Genomic DNA, 24,374 nt, shown 5'->3' on the forward strand with positions numbered 1-24,374 from the left:
ATAATTAAGATGTATGCAAATGTTATTCTTATCTGTGGGATAAGGTGGTTATTTTCGATAGATCCTCGCTCAAAAGAAAGGAAATTGAAGCGTGTTTGTATGGAAAAAAAATGATAAGACACTTACAAGATACAAAGCAACTAAACAAGAAACCAAGACAAGAATATTGGGTAGTAATTAGTACCTAATTACAAATTTCTATACATAGTTTTTACAAGTAATAAATACATAAATACAATTCCTAAGTAAAATTAAGAATCTTTACATGGACTAGAAATCATTTTTGCAGCATAGTGTATAGGCAAAGATATAGCTGCAATTCCTATACAAATGGACCATTGTTTAACTCCTAATTTTTTCCAATGATCAATTTTTGACATAATCTGAAATAATATAACTTGTAAAATAATAATAATCCTATAATTACACAACTAACCATAAACAATAACCATTTTCTCCCTTTGGAGATTCTTGTCTTTGTGATCATCTCAATGGCACTAATGATCAATAAAAAAACTTGGCATAATACATAAATATTGAAGATCATGGTACTCAACAATGCCTCGTTGACGCGAAAAAATGCTTTTCCCTTCATGGTAAGCATCAATAGAAGTGTAACTTGTAACATAGAATGAACAACTATGTTCCTTAACATGTTGTTGGTTACCATAGGTGCACCAGTGCCATAATAATTCAACGTGATTTGATCAACTGAACTAGACTCACGAGGCTTTATGGTTGATGTTATGATGGACAAAAAAAGGGCACCAAAAACTTCTATAAGTAGATTTACCCACAACAATTGAAATGGTGTCAATTGATGATCTTGATCATCACTTGTGGGGTTGAAAAATAAAATAATAAAGTTTGAAGTGAAGGCAGAAATATTGAGTATCAATTGCAATTGTATGAACTTCTCAAGACTTATGCATACATACCTACAATAACAAAAACTACGTCTTAGTCCAAAATAAGTTGAGTCAGAAATCAATAAGACGTAAAAAAATTCCAATATTAGCATGACTAAAATATAGTCTCAACTAATTGATATCGCATAGGCATACTTACTTGGCCAAGATTAATATGGCTAGGATCTTACCAAAGTTCGAGTCAACGATAGTAATATCAACATCTTCTTTAGCTAAGTCTGCACAATTTTCCCCAAAAAAAATTCCAACATCAGCTTCTTTTAGAGATGGTAAATCTCTAATAGACGAACCGGTTGCCGCCACGTGTCCACCTCTCTTTTTCAAGCAATTAACCAATAGTAATTTATCAGCTGGAGAACAATTGGCCATTACTTTAATTTTGTGACACATATTAATTTGAGCTTCTTTTGGACTTTTTCTAAATTCAATAGCTTCAATTATAGATCCTTGTAAATCCTCTTCAATTCTTAATATTCCAGAATTAATAGCCATTAATCTTGATGTATTCAAGTCATCATCCACCATTAACTTGATCTCAATCCCAGATTTTCGACACACTTCAATCGTTCGTCTCAACTCAGATGAATACGGATTTTTTAATACCACGATCCCTAAGAAACTCAACCCATCTTTCGCGATAATAGTACCATTTTCCTTCTCTTCTTCTTCTAGCAATGATCTTATAACTTGTTTATAAGCGAAACCATAGCAATGAACTCCATTAGATACTATAATACTCGCGATTTTTCGATTGAACAACTCCCTTTTTTCTTCATCTAGGGTTTGCATGGTACCATTATTAATATCATAATAGTTAGAACACATGGATAACACTAACTTTGGTTCTCCTTTCCAATGTACATGCAAAAATTCTCCAATTTCTTTTTTGTTTCTTTTTAATAACACCCCACATAATCCTTTGTTAGGATAATAATTTTCAAGGTTTAAAATGCTACAACTTCCATGAAATTGTTCAATATTTTCACCAAACAATTTCTCAGCCCAAATAAGAAGTGCATCCTCATCAACATGACCAATAATATTCATAAAAACTCCTTCAAGTAATGTATTCCGGACTTCCTCATTAAAATCTGCATGCAGTGACGTAGTCAGAAATTTTATTAACAGAAATTCAAAAAAATTATAACTAGCAAGTTGGCAAAGCCAAAAAAAGTTCAAAAATAAAGATATATAGATTAAGGAGATTCGATTGAATCCTTTTTCTTACCTCTAGCTCCGCCACTGAATACAGATAAGTCATTGATTTTCTCGAAGCCAATCCATAAATCCACCAAAGTTGAATGATTCACAACAAAATGAGATGTTTTACCAAGGCACAAAGTGGTAACAAGAGCTCCATTAGCACAAGATGGAAGATTATGAACTATGATTTGATCATTCTTTTTCACATCTTTAGATGCATATAGAAGAACAATAAACATCCCTAAAGATAATCCATCTTTTAATGAAAACACCAAAATACAAACCATAGCTACAAAGCCATTAACCTTATTGGTACCATAATTTTCACCTCTCTTCCTCCTCATGTATTTCGTGGCCTCGTTCATTATCTCCTCCATCGAGTTCTTCACACCTTTAGGATCGCGATCTTTATCACAACACCATGACTTGTTCCACAAGAAACATCGAAAAACTTCAACTACAAGAATGATCAAAGAGAGACTCAAGGATAATTTATCCAAGAATGAGCTCATTTCATCAATCGATTTTTGAATCTTTGAGTAACACTGATCATGACCATTATTTTGGAAACTTGTTACACACTTCATCAACTTGATTCTCTCTTTATTTTCACCAACTGCAGTTACTAGTAACTGACAACTTCCTTCCACTAATTTTGTACGATTAAACAAAACATGATGCAATTGTTCGCGTGGTAATACTAAATCATGATGACTAGTACTACCATCATCGAACTTGTACGAGTTACCTTGAATTAAAATTCCATCAGCAGGGACATGATCACCACTTTCCAACAACACAATATCACCAACCACTACTTCAGAAGATGGAATTTGTACAAGTTGTTGGTGTCTAAGAACCCTAATTACCTTCTTTTTACGCGATAATCTCCTCTTCGATATCCATCTTGCCTTGAAAAACCTATAATCAAACGTGATAAAATTAGCTTATGAAATCATAACTCATCAAATCCACTCAAGTTTGAGCTGATTATTGACCCGCTCATTTACTAGTCTAAATTGATTCATGAAAAATAATTTTTTTCTATTTGATAAAAAAGATATAAGAGAACCAATAAAGCAATTAAAACTTAGTATGAGTCAGACAGATTGAGTTATGACTCGCATTTTAGCTCATTTCAGCTCAAGTAACTTTTGGACTGGTGATTCATTAACCCATATTCAGCTCAACTCGTTCATTTGTCACCTATACCTGAAAGTAACGCTGAAGTTTAAAATGAAAAAAATTGGCAAGAAGATTATAACAGAATCAAACAACGCTTCTTGCAGTCCGTTCCTCTTGATCCCAATCACAAGAGAAAGCGCGACACAACAAAATAGAAGGATAAAAGTGCTTTCTTTGAATGCTTCAAGTGTTAATTCACAAAAACTTTTTTTCTTGAGAGAAGGAGAAGAAAAGTTGTTGTTTGAACCAAATGATTTTCGACGACGACAGAGATCGATAGAATTTCCTAATATGCCAGAAGAAGTATTGGTTTCAAGTGCATCAAATAGTTGTTGAAGGGTAAAAGATTGAGGATTTGATAATTCTTCTATACTAATTGAGAAGTAATTAGAGTTTATGGTGTTCTCATTAGTCATTGATCATGTGTGTGTAACAATTAATCTTGTATAATTTGTGTTATTTAAAGAGTTTGGTTAGGTGTTTATGAAAGAGATGGAGGAATAAAGAAAAAGGTATTTAGCTTTACACATCTCAATTAAGTAAGTTATAAGAGTATTTAAATTATATGTAATGGGACAATATAAATTTTTGGAGAATTATATTGCTTATTAGGTAATTATAGGAAAGTTTCTTTGATAGTAAGTAGCATGATGTGATAGGTAAGTATTGTTTAGACATAATATAGTTAAAAGTAATTGAAAATATGCTCTCTTTAATAAATAGTTTAAAGTTTTAACTGAGATTGTCACATATTTCAATATGTAACTAGAGCAGACAGAAGTCTCGAGTTTAAATTTCTCACCAGGCAATTCAAGAAAACAAAAGATACTTTCATGTGTTTGGTTGTTAGAAAGAATCAGACCTACACAAGAAAGAGTGTTGAGACATAATTTAAAAGTTATAAATTGATCTTTTTCTAACCATTAAACATGTAGAGCAGCAGGCTGAAGTTCAAATTTCAGTGTCATATTTTCACTTGTTTGACTCATAAAAAAGAATCAGACTCACGAATAAAATAACATGTTAAAATATATATGATATATAAATAATTAAAAATTTATTCTTTTTAACGACTTAAATTTTAATACTCTAAAAGACTAAGAAGTTTACAAGAAAATGAAGTTTGAGGAAAGGTAGAATTTCTGTGAGCTTTCTCCAAAGACTAATGCTTACTAAGAATAAAAAAAGTGATGTGAGGCATCAACATATACTTAATATAATTATTTCAAAACGACCAAGACAAATCCAGTTCAACTAATGTTGAAGAAAAAAAAAAAGATTGAAAACTATCTCCACTTTAATTGAAAGGTCTTTATCAAATCCTACGCACTCTTTTTTTCTTTTATTGGGGGGTGGGGGTTCCTTTCCATGTTAGCACAATTGACACGAAAGACTGCTGATGAGGAAAGATCAAACAAGATTGGTAAGTTTCTGAAGAAGGAATGTCGGAGTCCGGAGCCAAAAGTGTAAAAAAAATTGTCAAAAATTCCAAAAGGGCACATCAACTTTTTTTAAAACCAAAAGGGCAAAATCACTCCTGACAAAGCAATTTTCCTCTGAAACAAAATGAAAAATTGCTGCTAGGGCAGCGATTTTGTAAAAAAAAAATTATTATTTTTTTATTAAAATGGCTGCGATTTTAAGTCAGAATTTTTTTTTTCCTTACACATCGCTGCAGGGGCAGCGTTTTTCATGCCTAGTGATATTTTCATGCGTATTGTTAATTATTAATAATATAAAAATAATAAACAAGACGGGCAGTATACTCAATAAAATTGTTGAAGCATGAGAAAAATTGAATTATATATCATAAATAATAATAAAAGAATATTAAATTAAAAAAAACTTTTAAAAAAAATTCTTAACCAAAATCATAGACAAAACTTGTTGTACGATTTTCTTCTGACAAAAATTATCATACGTTTAAAAAAATAAAAATTGCTGCTAAGATCGCTGCCTTAGCAGCGATTTTCTAAAAAAATAAATCTTTTTTTCTTGATTTTGGTTAAGAATTTAAAAAAAAAAGTTTTTTAAATTTAATATTCTTTTATTATTATTTATGATATATAATTAAATTTTCCTCATGCTTCAACAATTTTATTGAGTATACTATCCGTCTTATTTATCATTTTTCTATTATTAATAATTAACAATAGGCATGAAAATAATAGCACTAGGCATGAAAAACACTGCCCCTGCAGCGATGTGTAAGGAAAAAAAAATCTAACTTAAAATCGCAGCCATTTTAATTTTAAAAAATAATAATAATTTTTTTTTACAAAATCGCTGCCCTAGCAGCGATTTTTCGTTTTGTGTCATAGGAAAATCGCTTCGTCAGGAGCGATTTTGCCCTTTTGGTTTTAAAAAAAATTGATAGCCCTTTTGAAATTTTTGACAATTTTTTTTGCCCTTTTAGCTCCGGACTCAAGAATGTGGTATGTTAGGCAAATTTTACGTTGAAATAGAAGAGAAAAGTGAGGAGTATATGCACATGTTCACATCCGTCGTTCATAACTCTCATCCCCACCACCTCGCGGTTCTCCTACTCCACCATTCCCATCCACCTTCTTAATATTTGTAAATATAGTATTTCTTTTAAAATTATATATCGAGCATAAAAAATTAAATAAGAAATCCATTTATTTTTCTAAAAAATATTTTTCATTTCCTTCCAAAAAAAAAAAACATTGACAACGATATAAGCCTATGCTGCCGGTGATAACGACATTAATAACTCTTTTTTTTCCAATTTGCTCAATACTTATACATAGCAGAATTAATCTAAATAGTTGTCTAGTCAACTTAATAAACTAAAATAATCGAGAAATATATAATATATGTATAATTCATATAATATATAACAAGTGTATAATCTATGTTTACAATTAAAAAAAAATATGTCCGACTATTTGTATAAAGATTCTAGATTCCTTTTATTCTATAATTAGTTTTTTGATACTAAATTAGAATATGGTGGACTCCTTCCTTGGCCTGGGGAAAATCTAAACATAAGATATTCTAACAAGATTTTCCAACATGTAGGTCCAATTCAATTTCTGGTTAAATTTTCTAATTTTCAAATACATTAATAATTTCCAAGAAACTTACATATAATAAAAAACAATTTTAAAGTTGGAAATTTGGGATTACGTTAAAAAAAAATACAGGGTCCACGTACACCCCATATATGCATGAATTTTTTTACTAATATTTTTTGTCTTTTTAAGTGTTTGTACACCTGATCAACTTTTGTTGATTAATTAAGTTCCAGAATCTAGTCAATAAAGTGTAATTATAAAGAAATTAGTTGTTTCAACATATAATTAGTTACTGTAACATACTGATCATAAGACCTCACATCATGAATACTAAACAAAATAGACTATTTATAACATATTCGATGTAATTACATAGGTCTCTGAAGGATATAATACATATACGCAAATTTTATTCCTATCTCATGAGAGATAGAAAAATTGTTTCTGATATATCAAAGCAGTTAAAAAATAAAAATATAAAATACAGAAATAATAAAGTAGACATACTGAAAAATAGAAAAATCATTACATAGTATTCATAGAGAAAAAAACATTAATTAAAAATAGTTCACAAGTTGAATGGTGGAAATTTCGTGTCATGCATGTGCTTAGGTGTGTTGACCTCAACAAATTTAATTAAAATTATATTACAAACTAAAAGACAAGGAAGGATATATAATTAATAATTTCAAAGCATGCATGTTAATGTCACAAGAGGAAAATGTGTGTAGACAAACCATATATTATATTATTATGGAAATTGTCTTAGCTAGTCATTAACTAGTCATATATATTCTCAAGTACAAGTATAGCTAGCAAACATTATCATGTGGACTTAAAATGACAGTTATATCGATTTTTTGGGCCTAGGTAGTAGAATGTCGTTTTGTTTTTCGAGAGTTTAAATTTGTTGATGTTTTGTTGTTATATTAGTTGTATTATTATAGTTTTTAATTGAGATACAATATATTATTATCTGTTATTTATTATGTTTTAATTATCTCATTATTTTATTGTTCTTGATCTTTTTTTTTTTGGTAGGAATTGCACTGCCCCTTCTTTGTAGTGGTGTTTTTTAAAAAAAAAATTGTTTTCTTCTTCATTGTACTTGGATTTGTTTCACTTGAGTTGGAGATATTTCAAAAACAACTTTTTTTTTTAACTTCTATTAGGTAGTCAGGATTGGCTCAAGGGTAATGCTAGTAAAGTGTCTGCTTTAGACTTGACCTAAAAAAAATTTAATAGTGATTTTTTTAAGGAAAAATCACCTCATATACACATTTAAGAGTCAATATTACAGGTTTTAAATCTACTTTTAAAAAATTCTTGCTTGTAACAGTTTAATTACGGGTTATAACATATCACTAATTATTTATAAATTAATTAAATTTTACTTTATTAAATAAGTAATTTTTTATAATTTTATATTATTATTAAATTATTTAAATAAAGAATACCTCATAATTATCTCTTACACAATTATAGGAATTTTACATTGATTACACTTCCTTATTTAATGTTATACTCATAACCTCCCATTAGTCAATTACACCACCCTTCCCCCACACCTATCCAACTATACACGCTATCACTCCACTTTCACCTTCTTCTCTCCCATTTTTCTCACCAGCCAACTACATTCAATCTTTCGTCAAATTTGTTTTCCCAACAAAATTATGTCTAAGAAACCCATTGAAACGCCTCGAAAGAGTCCCAGATTGGTTGAAGGAACATCTAATGATGATGTTCATGTTTCAAATTTTAATATATTAACTCAACCACCACCACCACCACCCACCCTCCCCTGCCTAAAATTATTGAAAATCCGGCGAATATTCAAAATCCGGCGACGGATGGTTCATCTAAGTTGAAGGAGCAACAAAGAGAGAAAAAATGAAGAAAAAAAAAAGGTCACCCCTGCAAATCAAAAGGGGAAGAAGAGGAAGGGGAAAATTGTTGAAACCCTTTCTGATTCCGATTTTGTTACTGAAATCAAAAAGAAAAAAAAGAAATGTAGAAGTTGGAGCATCTTCAACAAGAAGAACAACTAAAAGCTATTTTTTTTTAAACTTTTGGACAATTTTTTTGTGTTTAAGTATTTGATGATATATAATAGCATATGTTTTCTTTCAGGCAGATACCGTTTACATATGAATTACTGATTGCCTATTACAATTTCAAGAAACTATTTTGAAAATATCAGTGTGTTTCCAAACTATACATTTATTGGATGAAATCTGATTAATATGTGTATGACTACGCTTTAATGTTTTGATTTTGAAAATTTTATGAATTGTGATATAATAATGGTATACAAATGGTATGAATTGCATTTTAACATTGGTGTAATTGTCTATTAACTGTGTTTATGGTATAAATTATTAAATTGGTATGAAAATGGTATGATTTGTCAAACTACTGATCACATTATGCTTACTTTATATTCTAAACATGTTTTTGGATGAAATGTGTATGAAATCTGATTAATACGTGTATGCCTATAAGTTTAATATTTTATTGTTGGATATTGTATGAATTGTGATATAATATTGATATACAAATGGTATAAATTGTGTGATTATATGAATTTATCAATTTTTATACATGTTGTTTGGATAAAACGTGTATGAAATTTTAATTAATATGTGTATCACTAATTGAAGTTAGTGTGGGAAAGAAACACTAACTGCAATTTGTTTTAAATTTATTTATAGTAGGACACCAGTTGAAAATCAAATTAATATTCATGTAAACTTACATTAAATTAAATACTCAGGATATCATAATTACCTTTTATAATTATCACTAATATTTACACTATCTTATGTATTAAGTTGGAATAAATTTTATTTTTAATAGTATGCAATCTGTATGATTAATGAATGAACCGTGTATAAAGAATGAACGGTATATTAAACACTAAGTTTACACTGCACTTCAAACCAATTATGTTCCATATCAAAACAAAACATTAATCTAAACGACAAAATAAAATAAAAATTATATATAGTCTAAGCAAATAAAGAGTCATTAGTTTTGCACATGATAATTTGAACATGTTCATGTTGTGGCCAACTTGACAACATCTACTGCAAGTAACTTTGGACCTTATGAATTTTCACATCAGCAACCCTCTTTCATATATAATTCATTTCATTTGAAAATCAACACAATTCTCTGTTTCATTAAAAAAAAATAACAATTAGTCTAACATTATACAAATCAATTAGAAATATGTTAAATAATATTAACTTTTCATTTCAAAGGCAATACAAATTTCATCCATAAAAATCATTATAATAACAACAAAATTATACACACTCATAATTATTTTTTCATACAAATATCATTCAGACAGTACATTACAAATTAAATTTCATACAAAACATAATATTTCACATTTAGTACTCACTTAATATACATTTCATACAACAATCATCATTCATACCAAATTTATACATTTTCATACTCATTTAATACACATTTCATACAAAACGATTATTCATTCAAACTATATACATTTCTCGTCCCAAATAATTAATTAATGTCACCCAACTTTATACAGAAATAACAAAACTAATATAAACTCAACAATTTCACATTTAATATCAATTTAAAACACTTGTAATACACTTCGTCAAGAATTACAATTTTTTTTACATATTTCTTAACACACTTTTCATACATAATTCATTCAACTTATACTATCAAATTAATTATCAAATAAAATAAATTTTCACAAATTCGTCAACATTATAATTAAATTATTTTTACAGAATAATTAGCACACTTTCATACAAATTTCATTTAATGTATTCTATCAAATTTATTCATAAAATCACATTAAATTTATAATTTCACAAAACAACAACCGTATACAAAATAAACAAAAAAACACTAAATTTTTTACATTTCACAACAGTGAACATAATATGATATCAACAGTTAACAAAATATGACTCCACCTTCAATTAATCGACAGTTTGATCATTTTTGTTTCATTTCACTATCATTCTAAAACAAACGTTAAACAATAATAAATACTAACCCGAAGGATCCCATCTTTCACCATGTTTGATTAAAATTGATATGTAATTGTCCATCACAACAAATCAAGAATTTTCAAAGATGAAAAAAAACTTCAATTACTTGAATGTGGGATTTTTTTTTTGTTGAAAATTGAAGAGAGAAACGTTGAAATTTTTTTGTTGCAAATTGAAGAGAGACAAACGTTGAAAAAGGAAGAAGATAAAATCTGAATTTTTATTTGATTTTAACTGATTTAAGTGAATTAAGGATACTAAATAATCTTAATTAGCTTAAATCCCTTAATTCGTGCTATATATTAATTATCTACAATAAATTCAAATTAAATTAACACATCAATTTCAGTTAATTACTTGTTTTCATTAAAAAATGTTTTTTTTTTCATTTTTCTTTTATCTCTTTATTTTATTTAAACAACTTTTTTCAATTATTGAAAACAGATTTTTTTTTTAAAATTATTTGGTAGAACCTGAAATTTTTAATGTTATAACTTGAAAGTCTAAATCTATTGCTATAGCTTGAAAATATTACTATAATATATGACATATATAAAATTTATACAATTTTTAATTTTAGTTTCACTTATACTTGAAACAATATTGAACATTATAAAAAAAATGATCTACTTTTTATCAAAATATTTTACAACTTTAAATTAAACAACTCAATTTTTCATATTAATAAATAAAAGTTTTACATTGGCATCAAATGTCATGTATTACAAACAAATGTTTGACATCTCATAATGAAGACTAATACTTCCTTTTATAAATAATAATATTGTATTTTTTAAATTTAAAATATAAAATAAAAAGTATGGAAGAACGAAAAAGGGGCAATCCTAAATTAATAATATTTTTGTTTGTATGTGTATATATTTAAAGTGTTTTATTATAATTTAGCTTTAGACCACTAATTTTATTGAGATGCATGTTCACATAGTTTGTATGCAGAAATAACAGTTCGTATACACTTAGTTTCAAAACAAAAGCCTCCATAAAATATTATTGACTTTGTTGTCTTAGATAGCAAAATATAATCTTTGTCTCAATCAATTACTGCAGGATAAAATCATAGAAAGATACAGATGTACCTAGGTGGATAGTCTTCAAAAAGACACTAACATTCTCATTGTAAATCGGGAGAAAAGATGATAAAAAGCCTAGTCAATTGAAATTGAGACGAAAGTGTTCAAAAACTAGACTAAATTCACGTTGCACACTATGATAGAAGGCTTACTCAATTAAAGTTGCACCACATGATAAACTTTAGTTAGAGGAATGCTTAAATTTTTTGTTGTTTGTATTTAAATTTTCTCATTTTTACTACCTAGATACTTTATATGATAAAAAGCTTACTCAACTGAAGTTGCACCACACGATAAACTTAAATTAGAGGAATGCTTAAATTTTTTGTTGTTTGAATTTAAATTTTCTCATTTTAACTACCTAGGTACTTTTAAAAGTCATATTTAGCCCACTGGGCCAAAAAGTATAGGATGCTGGACCTTTAAAAAACCCATACAACACAAATAATCAAACAAATTATTATTTTCTTTCGTTTTAACTTATGTAGCATTGTTTTACTCACATAATTTGTAAAGAAAAAAAAAAGGATTTTTTGAAATTTATGATCTAAAACACTTCTTGACAATTTATGTAATTATAAATTATTGCAAGTTTATTTTTAATACTTATTACTCAAAAAAAAAAACTTAATTGTTAATTGGTATTGCAAACTTGAAAAGTCTGCCCATGATTTTTAAAGAATGTTTGATATATTTGATATACTAAGCTCTTATTATGCACAAAAATTTAAGAAATACTAGATTATATGAATCACATTGTACATTGATCTAGTTTTTATTTTGATAGAACTTATTTTATAACTTAAATATCTTATCATACAACGATAACATTCATCTATAGACGAAACATCATAATTTCTCAATTTTATATATTTAAACACATTAGACAAGTAAAAATACTCTAATGGTAAGTCATCATTACCTTCATTTTACAATAATTATTATAGAACTCTCATTCTATCTTATTTTCAAGAACATTTAAGAAATAGCTAAAAATAAATAAATTCAAATTGAAACCAAATGGGGACAAAAGACACTGCATATGCTTCTTTATACTCTTTCTAAAACATTGGAATCTCCGAAAGTTGTCTAATGGATAATTATCTTTTTCCAAAAAAAGAAAAAGAAAAAGAAAAAACTTAATTATATATATTTTTTAAATACTTTTCTTGAATTTCTAACAGTCAGGGGTAATTTAGTCAAATTAAAGATTTTTAGTTGTACTCAACCTTCGTAAATCTAGGAAATTTGAATGGGTTGGTAACTGCTAGCCTGGATTTTCAAAACAATATTTATCCAAAAAAAAAAAAAAACTGATTTTACTAAATCCCCGTTAAATAATATTTGAAGTGATATAAGCAAATAGTTGTAAAAAAGTGTTTTGTTTCTGTAACATTCTCCAGAGTAAGAGAAGAACATATATATGTCTACTAATTCACTCTGACTCTTCAATTTTCATCTTTAACAAAAAGTAAGTTTTTTTTTTTTTTTTTTTGTTATTAAGGGTAAGTTGAATCTTTTCTTCTTCTTTTTTTTTTATTCAGTTTTTGCCATTTTTGTTTATCAATATTGTGTTTTTATTTTGCCTCTATGATTATGTTTTTCTCAATTTGTGGAAACAAAAGATTTGTTATGGTTTTTGTTGTTGGGCTAGATTCAGTATTTGAGTAGGGTAGTATTGAGGAGTGGGAAGAAACTGTTTATATACGTTTTTTTTTTTTTTTTGGTTAAAATATGGTTATTAATTTGTATGTATATAAGTGATGTTTATGCTTTTTAATGTATATATATTTGAACCACTTTTCGCTTTTTTGGTGTTTAGTTCATATTTTGAATTATTATAGGAAATCTCGACTCCGCCATGTTTGATTTTTTTGGTGTGTTTAGTCCATATTTTGAATTATTATTGGAAATAGAATCCGTTTGATATTTGACAATTTTGTTAACCAAATCATTAAGAAAAAAAATTATGTTTCTCTTTCTGTTGTTTTCATTTTCTGGTTGATATTACTGTTGGAAATAATGTTGTAAACAATTGTAGCTAAGTATATATCCATCAATAAACAGGAAGACACCAGATTTAAACTTGATTAGTTCAACCCGAAGGTTCTTAGCTTGTTGTAGTTTTAAAATTATGGGTTACGAAGTTAATATATGACAAATTTTAGTAGCTTTTGCTTATAAAAAAAAGAAGGTAAAGGTAGTATGGTGCACAAAGCATCCCGTTCACGCGGGTTTGCAAAGTCTTGTACCCTAGGGGTGTGAAAATGCAAGCATCCATGGCTCGAACCCATGAGCAATAGGCAATACATTCCATTCGCTAAATTGCCTCTGCGTATATACTAGTGTAGTGTTCTCTGTTAGTCAATATATTATGTAAATTTAAAATTAAACTCTCATTTGGTTTATAACTGCACTTTTTTCTTCTTTTGTGTTTAATTTGTTACGTATAATACAGTAGCTTGCTGCAATGGACCCTTCTGAGGCAAAGAAACGTGTGTATGAAAAAGTCATGAAATTTGAACCTGAAAAGGTTGCGAGGGAGATTATAGGCTATATTTTCTTGCAAGACTATCCAGAGCAGGAAATGATTCGATTAGCGTTAGGCCCTGATACGTTAATTCGCAATGTGATCCAGGAAGCAAAAGATTCATTTGACGTAAACTCAACTCCAGTGTTCCGCAGCCCTTCTATGACTGCAGTCAATATAGTAGATCCAGCACTACGGTTTGCAAATTTTTCATCCACTTACCCTGTATCCGCTCCTCGCTGCAAACCTCAACTCTCTGATGAACATTCTTATTTAGCTGAAATTCTCTACTCCAGGAATGAGCAGCCGCAACAGTTCCACCCTCTTGAAGAAACAATGTACTTTGAGAATTTGAATTACCCAAGTGATTACTGCTATCCAGAAGCTCCCCTTATCAGGCGCTACAGAAATTCTCCAAGTTCGTTTAAATTTCCGAAGCCTTGCCACTATTTCAACAAAGGGTTCTGTAGAAATGGTGACAGCTGTAGGTACTTTCATGGTCCATTTCCCGAGAGCTACCCACTTACGATTGATCCTAATCTTTGTGAAAATGGTGATGAAGATGAAGTACTTTCACCTGGTTCCCTCGAGAAATTTGAGCTAGAGCTAACGGAGCTCTTGAAAGATAAGAGAGGGAATCCTGTTTCAATTGCATCCCTGCCCATGATGTATTCTGCCAAGTACGGGAAAGTACTCCAAGCGGAAGGGTATCTAACCGAGAGCCAAAGAAATGGTAAAGCTGGCTATAATTTGACAAAGCTTCTAGCTCGATTGAAGTTTGTTCGTCTGATTGAAAGGTATTTTACCTGTACTCTTGTATTGTTTCTTATCTAGTCAAACGACCGTATGCAATTTCTAATATGTTTGAATGCTATTTGTTACAGGCCTCATGGACAACATTCTGTAGTTCTGGCTGAAGATGCAGCGAAGTACATGGACACTCATGGTGTAAGAAGTGATCCAGGTCCTATCGTTAGTGATTCACGTCAAATATATTTGACGTTCCCTGCTGAGAGCACTTTTACGGAGGAAGATGTCTCTGCTTACTTCGAGTATGCAACGCAACATGTGACGTTTTTTCTGTGCTTTGCCTTTTATTAAGCATTCAATACTTCTCTCATTATCTTTTTGTTTTTTGTTTGCAGCACTTTTGGGCCAGTTCAAGATGTACGAATGCCATGTCAGCAGAAACGAATGTTTGGATTTGTTACATTCTTCAGCACAGATACTGTAAAAATGGTTTTGTCTACAGGAAATCCACATTATGTGTGTGGTGCTCGCGTTCTTGTCAAACCTTATAGGGAGAAGTCTAAGCTATCTGAAAGGTACTTTATCATACTGCAAATTTCTTAATGGCACGCACATCTTGATTGCTCGATTAAATTGACCTTTAACAACTCTCTGCATGTTTTGGTGAGGGAAGCCTGGTGTTGCGTTGAGAATTCAGCTTCTTCTCTTCTTCTGTTTCTTTGAACTCTCGTATAGATATGAAGTGAACTACTAACTTGTTTGGTATTATGGGGTTTATAGCTTCTATTTTTGGATCGGATATACTTTAACTAGTTCACAATAAAGTAACTGTCTAATCTTGTTTCCTCTCCTGCAGAAAGCACCAGGAGAGACTGGAGTCGTCAATATTTTACCACTTCGATTCTAGGCTTCAAGAAAGTAAGACATTAGCACCTGAAATTCTGCTCACCTATGGCCTCATCAATTATTTTTAAATGAATGTACGTATAATATGCACTGAACGTCTTTCGAAAACGACCTCTCTACCTGACAAGGTAGGGTTAAGGTCTGCGAGCACTCTACATACTCTACATTCCCCAGAACATACAAGATTTAGTTACTTTACCGCGTGGATGAACATACATATCTCTAAAGCCTGTTTATAAATTCACCTTTTGTCAGCTCTCTGCATTTGCCTTCTTTGATCTAATACATTCATGGTCTGCCAACAGAATTTAAGTCCCCTAGAATGCTACGGAAACATTTAATGGAAGAGCAATTCCTTGAACATGAGGCTAGGCGACTTGCACAGCTGCAGTTATCGCGAAAACGCATGGCCACTCTGCCCTATTTTGGCCCTCCCATGGACGAATTTAACATTTCTCAACGTTTGTATATACTCTTTTTTTTTTTTTGTTATTTACTTTAGCTACACACTTCCAGTTATTTATTTTAAGTACTCTGATTTTCTCTACTGCATATGTCTGCAGAACATTCCAGCCATCTATTAGATGTTCGGAACAGTGGATCCCCGGATGAAGATAATTCCAAGAATTCAGATGAAAGCCATTATGCTGACGACGATAGGTATACACTTGAGTTTATATAAATTGGCTCTGATAGTGATCGGGTTGCATAATCTCTCAGTATTTTCTGTATTGAAATCTGATAACAAGTCCTCTCTTTTTACTTTGTTGTTGTTTGCTTGTCAACTGAATTTAAAAAGTTCCAAAAAACAAAAAAATGCATCTTGATGTTGCTTTACCTAGTCTTTCCATTTGTTTTCATATCGTTCCAAAAGAGCGTAGAGTATTTACCTTGCATTATGTCTCTACACTCTCCTCATTGTCCCGCAGACTAGTCCAAAACATATGTCAAATAGTTTGAAGGTAGCTCTATTATGGGGTTTGTGAGGCATTTTCATATCTTGGACTCATTTTAGTTCTTTTCGTTGTTGTATTGATGCAGCAATCAACGAATCAACCTGCCAGACAGTCCATTCGCATCAAGAGTAGCGAGCAGTATAGCTGAATTTTTATAGGTCTGGATACTTGTTATTTTGGTATGCAAGTCTACTTCAAAGGCAGCATCTTGAATTCGAGAGAATACGTAGTACATATAGCAATAGAGAATAGCGGAAAATAGATCCTCCACACAACCGGGCTAACGTAACTACACCAATTAGGAAAATATGATACACAAAGGCTTACATATAAGAATGTTCAAAGGTTTTTTTTTCTATCTGGTGTTTTTAAGATTAGAATAGAGGACAGAGGTCATTGTCCTTAGCAAAAAATGAAATATATAGTATAACTTTAGTTGATAAGAGGATAATAGGGTAAAAAATATAAGCCTTTTATGTTCCTTTTCCTGTTTTGCAGAAGAAAATATGTAGACATGAAGTTTGTTTCATTTGATATGTTTTGTCTCTGGTTTTTGTGTTCGACAACTTATTCGCGTGTTTACATCAAATCAATAGACGGCACTCATTTTCTTTCAGACCGGTAAACCTATCATGTCATGTGTCTTCTAAATTACTTAAACATAGTTGCTTTGAGTTGAGTTGGTGTAAACATTTGGTACAGGTAAGTATTATTTTAGGCTTGCATGCATGTGTGTTATTAGTGGTGGAGCTAGGATTTGTACGTAGGATTATTACATTATATCTTGAATGAAATCGTTACGCTCCTAGCTAACATCAAGTATATATCATGGTTAAGTGATAGTATATGTAAAAAATGTGATATATATTTATTGATTTTTATATAAATATTAGATGGAGATAAATGTTTTTTAGGGTTAGGTAGGTGTGTTAATAAATTAGTAGGGGTTAAAACTAAGGTTGCCGTGTTTGACTGGTTTGTGGAGATCGAGGGAGACAATCCACATAACAAGAAACATCGATTTCACACAAATCTCTTTAGTTTCGGATATAAATTGATAATTTCATATCAATATATCATAAGTTATACCTTAAAATAACTTTTTCGTAGAATAGATTTATTTATTTATTTATTTATATTATAATAATATCTCATAAGTTATATTGTAAAATATATATAAGGTTATATCGTATTTCAGAAAGGCATAATATATTTTGTTTTGTAACACAAATCCACTCATATACTCTATCATTGCATATTAGTTATCAAAAAAAAAGTTTATCTACAAAGGATAAAGAATATCTCAAGGGGTAATTTGGTTAGGAACAAATTATCTCAGGATTAATTATTCTGGGATTAGTTATCTTGGGATAATTTATCCCATCATGTATATGGGATAACTTATCTAATCATTATGGTATAAATGGTGGGATACGTTGTCCCAAACATAACAACCAAATAAAACACCAAAATCTAATCCTAAACTATTTTTTTATCTCAAGATTATTTTTATTCCTCTCACCAAACGACCCCTAAAGGCATAACTCCAATTTCGAAAAATACTTGTGTCGCATACCTTAATTTCTATCAAACTTATATTGAGCGAGAAAAAATTTCTAAACATATCAGAATAATTGATTGAACTATTAAGTAACCTCTTATTATTTGCACAAAAGAAATGTTATACTAGGCTTCCGCGATTGCTATTTATACCTTTTTCTTTCTATTGTTCACCTTATAAATGTGCTTTGATCCACAAATTTTCAATAAATGAGTAGTATGAACAAAGATAAAAGAACACCAAATTCAAAGTATTGAAAACACTTCTAAACTTGGCGTAAATTATTAGTTTTATCCTTGAGTTATTAATATCCTTAAAAACACAATCTATTTGACTAACTAAACTTAAATACACCCCCGACGTACCACAAAACATTGCAAGTGGTCTCAAACTTTTGTAGGTGTGTGATACTCTTAATAAAAAACCGAAAAAATGTTGAAAACACTCCTATATTTGACGAGAATTTAGGAGTGTATTTCACTCATGTTGCAAGACCGGTGGTATATTTAAGTTCACTTAGTTAAATTAAGTGGTATTTTTAAGGCTGTCAATAGTTTGAGAAGAGTTTAAGGATATTTTCAATACTTCACTCACTAAAAATTAAACCAAAATAATTTGGGATTACCCTAATTTGTGATAGTCTCTAATTTATGTCCCTCAAAACAAACAATAATTTTACGAGACATGAATTTATATTTTTGTATCATAATATTTTACAAATTATATCTTAGTATAACTTCAATCTTATGCTTCATTAGGTATTAGTTTAATTATAAAAAGATAAAAATTAAATATCAACTCATTTAAAAAGCAAAACGTGCAATTTCACGGAGAAAAAGCTGCTAAACAAATTGGGCCTTCGGCCTTTCAAAATGGGCTATCAATTTACACTAGTTCGGGCCTTATTAATCAGAAAGGCCCAGCCCGTTAACAATGAGGAACAAATACAGAAACTGAACTTTGCACTTTCCGATCGTAAAATTCAACTGGAGTAATCCGCCGCCGGCAACTGACCAGAAGAAGAAGAAGGAGGAAAATGAACACTGATATCACAGCATCGGCAAAGCCCGAATATCCAGTTGTAGATCGAAACCCACCGTTTACTAAAACCGTCGGTAATTTCAACACACTCGATTACCTCCGGCTCACCACCATCACCGGAATTTCTGTCACCGTCGGATACCTCTCCGGTAACTTCTCTATCCTTTACTGTTATCAGTCATTCGATTTACTGAAGCTCAAATTGTAAATCTGTTTGGATTGGTCATTTGGATCCTCTATGAAGTTACAATTTTTTTTTAGTTGTTGGGAATCAGTTATGTAGGGGTGGAGCCGGGTAGTGCCGAGGAGTTCATCTGATTCCCCTTCGGTTGAAAATTACATTATTTATACATGGAATATTAGATGTTGAATCCCTTCAGCTTATTCGTGTGTTTAGTTCTTCCTATTTTGAACCAATTAGTGAAAATTCTGGTTACGTCATTGTCATTATGCTTTGGGAAGCAACTAGAGGGTAGGAAGCTGGTTAGGCAGAATCCAGTAGTTTTGGTGCAAATCCTGTATTTATTATGTTGACATTATTAATTTGGAATCAGTAATTCAAAAGGAGTAGAATCCTGAACCTGTAAGCTTCAAATTCAAATCCTAGCTCAGCCTGTGCTCACATTTGCAAGTTATCTCCTTTGGTATTGATGAATTTTGGATTTTGGGCAGGAATAAAGCCAGGGATTAGAGGGCCATCGATGGTTACCGGAGGTTTGATTGGGCTAATGGGTGGTTTCATGTATGCTTACCAGAATTCAGCTGGCAGGCTCATGGGTTTCTTCCCAAATGAAGGAGAGGTAGCCAAAGCCAAGTACAAGATTTAACTGCTTCCCTTTAATTTTCTGGTTCTTTTGGATTCCCTTTTGTAGTTTCCCCGAAATGTTATGAAAACAGTGGGCATTTCTCTCTTCTCATGAGAACTTTGTTGAAAGTAATATCTTTAATAATCAGTCTGTGGTTCCAACTTATTACGTTTGCTTGTTTTGTTATGAATCATGTATTATTGTGACTTGCTAATAATGATGAGTTGACAATGCATTATTTAGTATGATGATGTTATGAAATGAACTTAAATGAGAGAATAGAGATTTTTTGTTATTTTTTAATCAAGTAGATCATATGCTTCACATTCTTTATGCCACCAATCGATCGTAGAAGTATATTGGAGTTGCATTCTCTTCTTTTGTCTTGTTCTATGTGTTCTTAAATGAAGCATTAAGGATTCATATAGCTGACCCCAATTTGTTTGGAATTGAGGTGTAGTTGTTGTTGTTGTGTTTGCTTTACTGAAAGAGAGGGATAGGATGGGAACGAGGTGGAATCCTATCAAGCAGCTTCACAGGAGTCATGCTATAAATATTGGATCATGATGAGGCTGGTCTTTTGATTTTGATTCTTACTATCGTATCCTTATTTTCGTAGTTGAAGCTGAATCATTCAGTTTGTTTCATCAGTGGATATATCCTAAGTTTAACACATTTCCTCCCATAAAGCCGGCAAGCTTAGCACTAATTATATTATTTTCCAGGAAAATAACCGTTCATGTGAAAGTTTCTTTAATCCTATTTCTGTATGGGGAATTGTAAATAGAGAATAGCAATGATAACAGAAATGATATCATGAGATCACTTATATGTAGTCTTTTTGTGCAAGAATACAAAGAGATTTGTTTATCTATCGATTCATTTCAGAGAAAATGTGAAAGATGTAAAAATATTTTGACACATAGCTCAGTGATAACAGACAAGCTAAGTTTGATCAAGATAGTTTTAAAAGTTCAAACAAGCTATATATCTGAACCTAGATCCTAGAACAGCAAAAAACTATCCACCTGCATAGTACCTCATCTTCACAAGTAAAAACAGAAGCTTTTGTAGGGAATCAGTTAATTAAGAAGCAGGCACGCTTCTGGAGGAGGGGAGCGCATTGCAAGTGATGACTTGCTTGAAGTTGTTGATGTTAACTCTTTCAGTGCAGACAGGATAGAGTAGCAAGTGCTTACCCTTGTTGTCCCTTTTGTAGTTTCCGGAGATGTTATGAAAACAGTGGGCATTTCTTGCTTCTATATGACAACTTTGTTAAAAGTAATATCTATAATAATCAGTCTGTGGTTACTGACTTATTATGGTTGCTTGTTTTGCTATGAATCGTGGCTTCTCGTGACTTGCTAATAATGATGAGTTGACTATGCATTATTTAGTGTGATGATGTTATGAAATGAACTTTAATGAGAGAATTGAGATTCATATAGCCGACCCCAACTTGTTTTGGTCTCAGGTGTAGTTGTTAAATTTGAATTAACTAGATCTTATGCTTCACATTCTTTATGCCACCAATTGATCATAGAATTATATTGGAGTTGCATTCTCTTCTTTTGGCTTGTTCTGTGTGTTCTTAAATGAAGTGCGAGGATTCATATAGCCGACCACAACTTGTTTTGGATTGAGGCGTAATTGTTGTTGTTGTGTTTTCTTTTCTGAAAGAGAGGGATAGGATGGGAACAAGGTGGAATCCTATCAAGCAGCTTCACATGAGTTATGCTATTATTATCGGTCTTTTGATTCTGATTCTTACTGTTGTATCCTTATTTAGCTTCTTGAAGCTGAGGCTTTCAATTTGTTTCATCAATGAATATACCCTAAGTTCAACACATTTCCTCCATAAAGCCGGCAAGTTAGCACTAAATTATTTTGTTTTCCAGGAAAGTAACATTCCTGTGAAAGTTTCTTTTCAATATGGGGGAAATGCAAACAGAGAATAGGAATGATAACAGAAATGATATCATGAGAGCACTTATATGTTGAACTTTTTGTGGAAGAATAATAAGAGATTATGGGCAAGCTGTAAAAATACTTTTGATACTTAGCCTAATGATGACAGACAAGCTAAATTTGATCAAGACAGTTGTAGAATTTCAAACAAGCAATAAATCTGAACCTAGAGGCCAGAACAGTGAAAATCTCTCCGTTTGCATCTTCATAAGTAAAAACAATAGCTTTTGTAGGGGAATCAGACATGCTTCTGGAGGAGGGGAGCATTGTAAGTGATGATTTGCTTGAAGTTCTTGATGTTAACTCTTTCAATGCAAGGTTGGATATAGTAGCAAGTGCCTGCCCTTGTTGAAAATGATACCAATCGACAAAGGACAAGATGTCCTTAATATTCAACTAGATGCTTCATCTTTATATTGTCGTTTTAAGTTTTGTTGTTGCATTCTGGTAGCTACCTCTAGAAATGTGTTTGTTCTATAGGGATAGATGCTGTTAACTCTTTCAATGCAGGTTGGATATAGTAGCAAGTGCTTATCATTGTCGAAAATGATGTCAAGCAACAAAGGACAGAAGTCCTAACTATTCAACTAGATGTTTCATCTTTATATTGTTGTTGAAGTTTTGTTGTTGCATTCTGGTAGCTTACCTCTAGAAATGTGTTTGTTCTATAGGGATCGATGTTATTAACTCTTTCAATGCAGGTTGGATATAGTAGCAAGTGCTTATCATTGTCGAAAATGATGTCAAGCAACAAAGGACAGGAAGTCCTAACTATTCAACTAGATGTTTCATCTTTATATTGTTGTTGAAGTTTTGTTGTTGCATTCTGGTAGCTACCTCTAGAAATGTGTTTGTTGAATAGGGATCGATGTGTTGCTCTCGTTATCTGGTTGCTTTATTGGCCTTCTCTGGTTACATGTTGCTTCTGTATGAGCAGCATTTACATCTGTGTCTGCATTATTTTTCAATTTTCATGTTGCCCTTTGATGGATTGCTCTATCAGACTTGTTTTTGTTGGGGGTGGAAGGCCTTCGCGGCTAAACATTATATTGTGTTTATGATCAAGCCTATCGGTCAGAAAGTCCTTAAGAACGAGACAATCTTTCCTTGAAACTACAGTGAAAATGCCTCTTTACGACACACAATAAGACTCCTAACCTTAGGTGTGGGATGAGTGAAACATTTGGTGAGTGCAAGTGAAGAACACAAGCACTAATGATTAATTGAAGCGTGTATAACATAACATTCAAGTCTGACATTAAGAAGGGAATGAGTCTCAACTTCGATACCATGAAGATAAATGAATTTTGAGTTTCACTTTACTTCAAATATTAGCTCACGAGGCTTTTCTAATATAAAGAAAATAAGAAATACGATCAAAGTTATTTGGATAGTCATTGTACAATAAATTGATTGAATAAATCAAGAGAATTAGAACTACCGTTAATCAAGGATTAATGAACGCTTAAACATTATACCAATTGAAATTTATTCACTAATCACTTTTCTCATGTTGCAAGCTTTAGTAACTTAATAATTTGTCCACATGTAAGTGAAGCTCCACCCATTAATATTGACAAATAGCCTTTATAAAAAATAAAAATATAAAGTCTTTTTATCTTAAAAAGGATTACAACTTTTTGTTGATAATTGCAATGAGAAAATGTGATGTCATTAAAAAAAATAATCAAATTTTAAGATATGTTAGAAAAGAATTTAAGATGGTCAATTATGGACAACCAAGGATATTGTGTAACGTAGAATATTATTTAATGAAGTAGGGTTGGCATTTATTTTATTGCTAATGCTAATAATAATAAATGCAATATTTAGGTATTGGGTTTTCAGTAACAGTCGAAAGTCTCCAACAATTTATGTTTATTTTATTTAGTTTTAATCCAAAATATATTAATTTCATATTCACACTTGTAAGTTGTAACTTGTAACATTCATGTAAGAAGAGTCCTTGCTAATTATGGTTTTTTTCATTTACAAAACTCGAGTTTGAAATCGCTAGTTAAGTATGAAAGAATCTCATTCATATTAGCTAATGTGGTTTTAAATATATCATGAATTTTTTGTCTATTTTCACAAATGCTCAACATTTAAAAAAATTTATAAAATATTGTCAATGTTTAATATCTTACAAAATTTTAAATTATGATCGAACATCTTCTGATTAGTTTTTAATTTGTTAAAAGAAGGTCAAATCTTAATCTACAAAGTCCACAAGTTGCAAGAGTAATTACAAAAGATAACAACCAAAAAATTTACAAATACTTTTATAAAAAATAATATTAATATAAAAAATATCATTTTTTCAAAAAAAAGAGTTAATTAAAAAGGAGACTACAATATGAAGTCATA

The 24,374-nt window shown here is 30.8% G+C and overlaps 2 protein-coding genes and 1 pseudogene across 3 annotated transcripts; 2 read left to right on the plus strand and 1 right to left on the minus strand.

The window, feature by feature from the left end:
• Window positions 1-155: 155 nt before the first annotated feature.
• LOC125808247 (calcium-transporting ATPase 12, plasma membrane-type-like) lies at window positions 156-3,091 on the minus strand (annotated as a pseudogene). Its single transcript, XR_007441716.1, has 3 exons — window positions 2,158-3,091; window positions 1,069-2,020; window positions 156-938 (listed from the first exon to the last, which is right to left on the minus strand). The product of XR_007441716.1 is annotated as a calcium-transporting ATPase 12, plasma membrane-type-like (transcript).
• Window positions 3,092-13,959: 10,868 nt separating this feature from the next.
• On the plus strand, window positions 13,960-16,789 carry LOC125808257 (zinc finger CCCH domain-containing protein 18-like). The gene is made up of 7 exons (XM_049487976.1): window positions 13,960-14,816; window positions 14,904-15,071; window positions 15,165-15,344; window positions 15,626-15,687; window positions 15,981-16,136; window positions 16,236-16,335; window positions 16,717-16,789. The coding sequence occupies exons 1-7, from the start codon at window positions 13,960-13,962 to the stop codon at window positions 16,787-16,789; spliced, it is 1,596 nt and encodes a 531-aa protein (XP_049343933.1).
• A 2,343-nt stretch (window positions 16,790-19,132) lies between these two features.
• LOC125808267 (NADH-ubiquinone oxidoreductase 20.9 kDa subunit) lies at window positions 19,133-20,196 on the plus strand. Its single transcript, XM_049487987.1, has 2 exons — window positions 19,133-19,382; window positions 19,906-20,196. Exons 1-2 carry the CDS (start codon window positions 19,229-19,231, stop codon window positions 20,058-20,060), a joined length of 309 nt encoding a protein of 102 aa, XP_049343944.1. The 5' UTR covers window positions 19,133-19,228; the 3' UTR covers window positions 20,061-20,196.
• Window positions 20,197-24,374: the final 4,178 nt, after the last annotated feature.

Source organism: Solanum verrucosum, unplaced genomic scaffold, assembly GCF_900185275.1.
Source record: "Solanum verrucosum unplaced genomic scaffold, falcon-dt-bn FXZP01000277.1, whole genome shotgun sequence".
Taxonomy (NCBI): domain Eukaryota; kingdom Viridiplantae; phylum Streptophyta; class Magnoliopsida; order Solanales; family Solanaceae; genus Solanum; species Solanum verrucosum.

Coding starts and splice junctions, on each gene's coding strand:
- LOC125808267 (XM_049487987.1), top strand. CDS start 19,229: ATGAACACTGATATCACAGCATCGGCAAAGCCCGAATATCCAGTTGTA. Junction 19,383..19,905: donor CACCGTCGGATACCTCTCCG/GTAACTTCTCTA, acceptor GATTTTGGGCAG/GAATAAAGCCAGGGATTAGA.
- LOC125808257 (XM_049487976.1), top strand. CDS start 13,960: ATGGACCCTTCTGAGGCAAAGAAACGTGTGTATGAAAAAGTCATGAAA. Junction 15,688..15,980: donor CGATTCTAGGCTTCAAGAAA/GTAAGACATTAG, acceptor GTCTGCCAACAG/AATTTAAGTCCCCTAGAATG. Junction 16,137..16,235: donor CGAATTTAACATTTCTCAAC/GTTTGTATATAC, acceptor TGCATATGTCTG/CAGAACATTCCAGCCATCTA.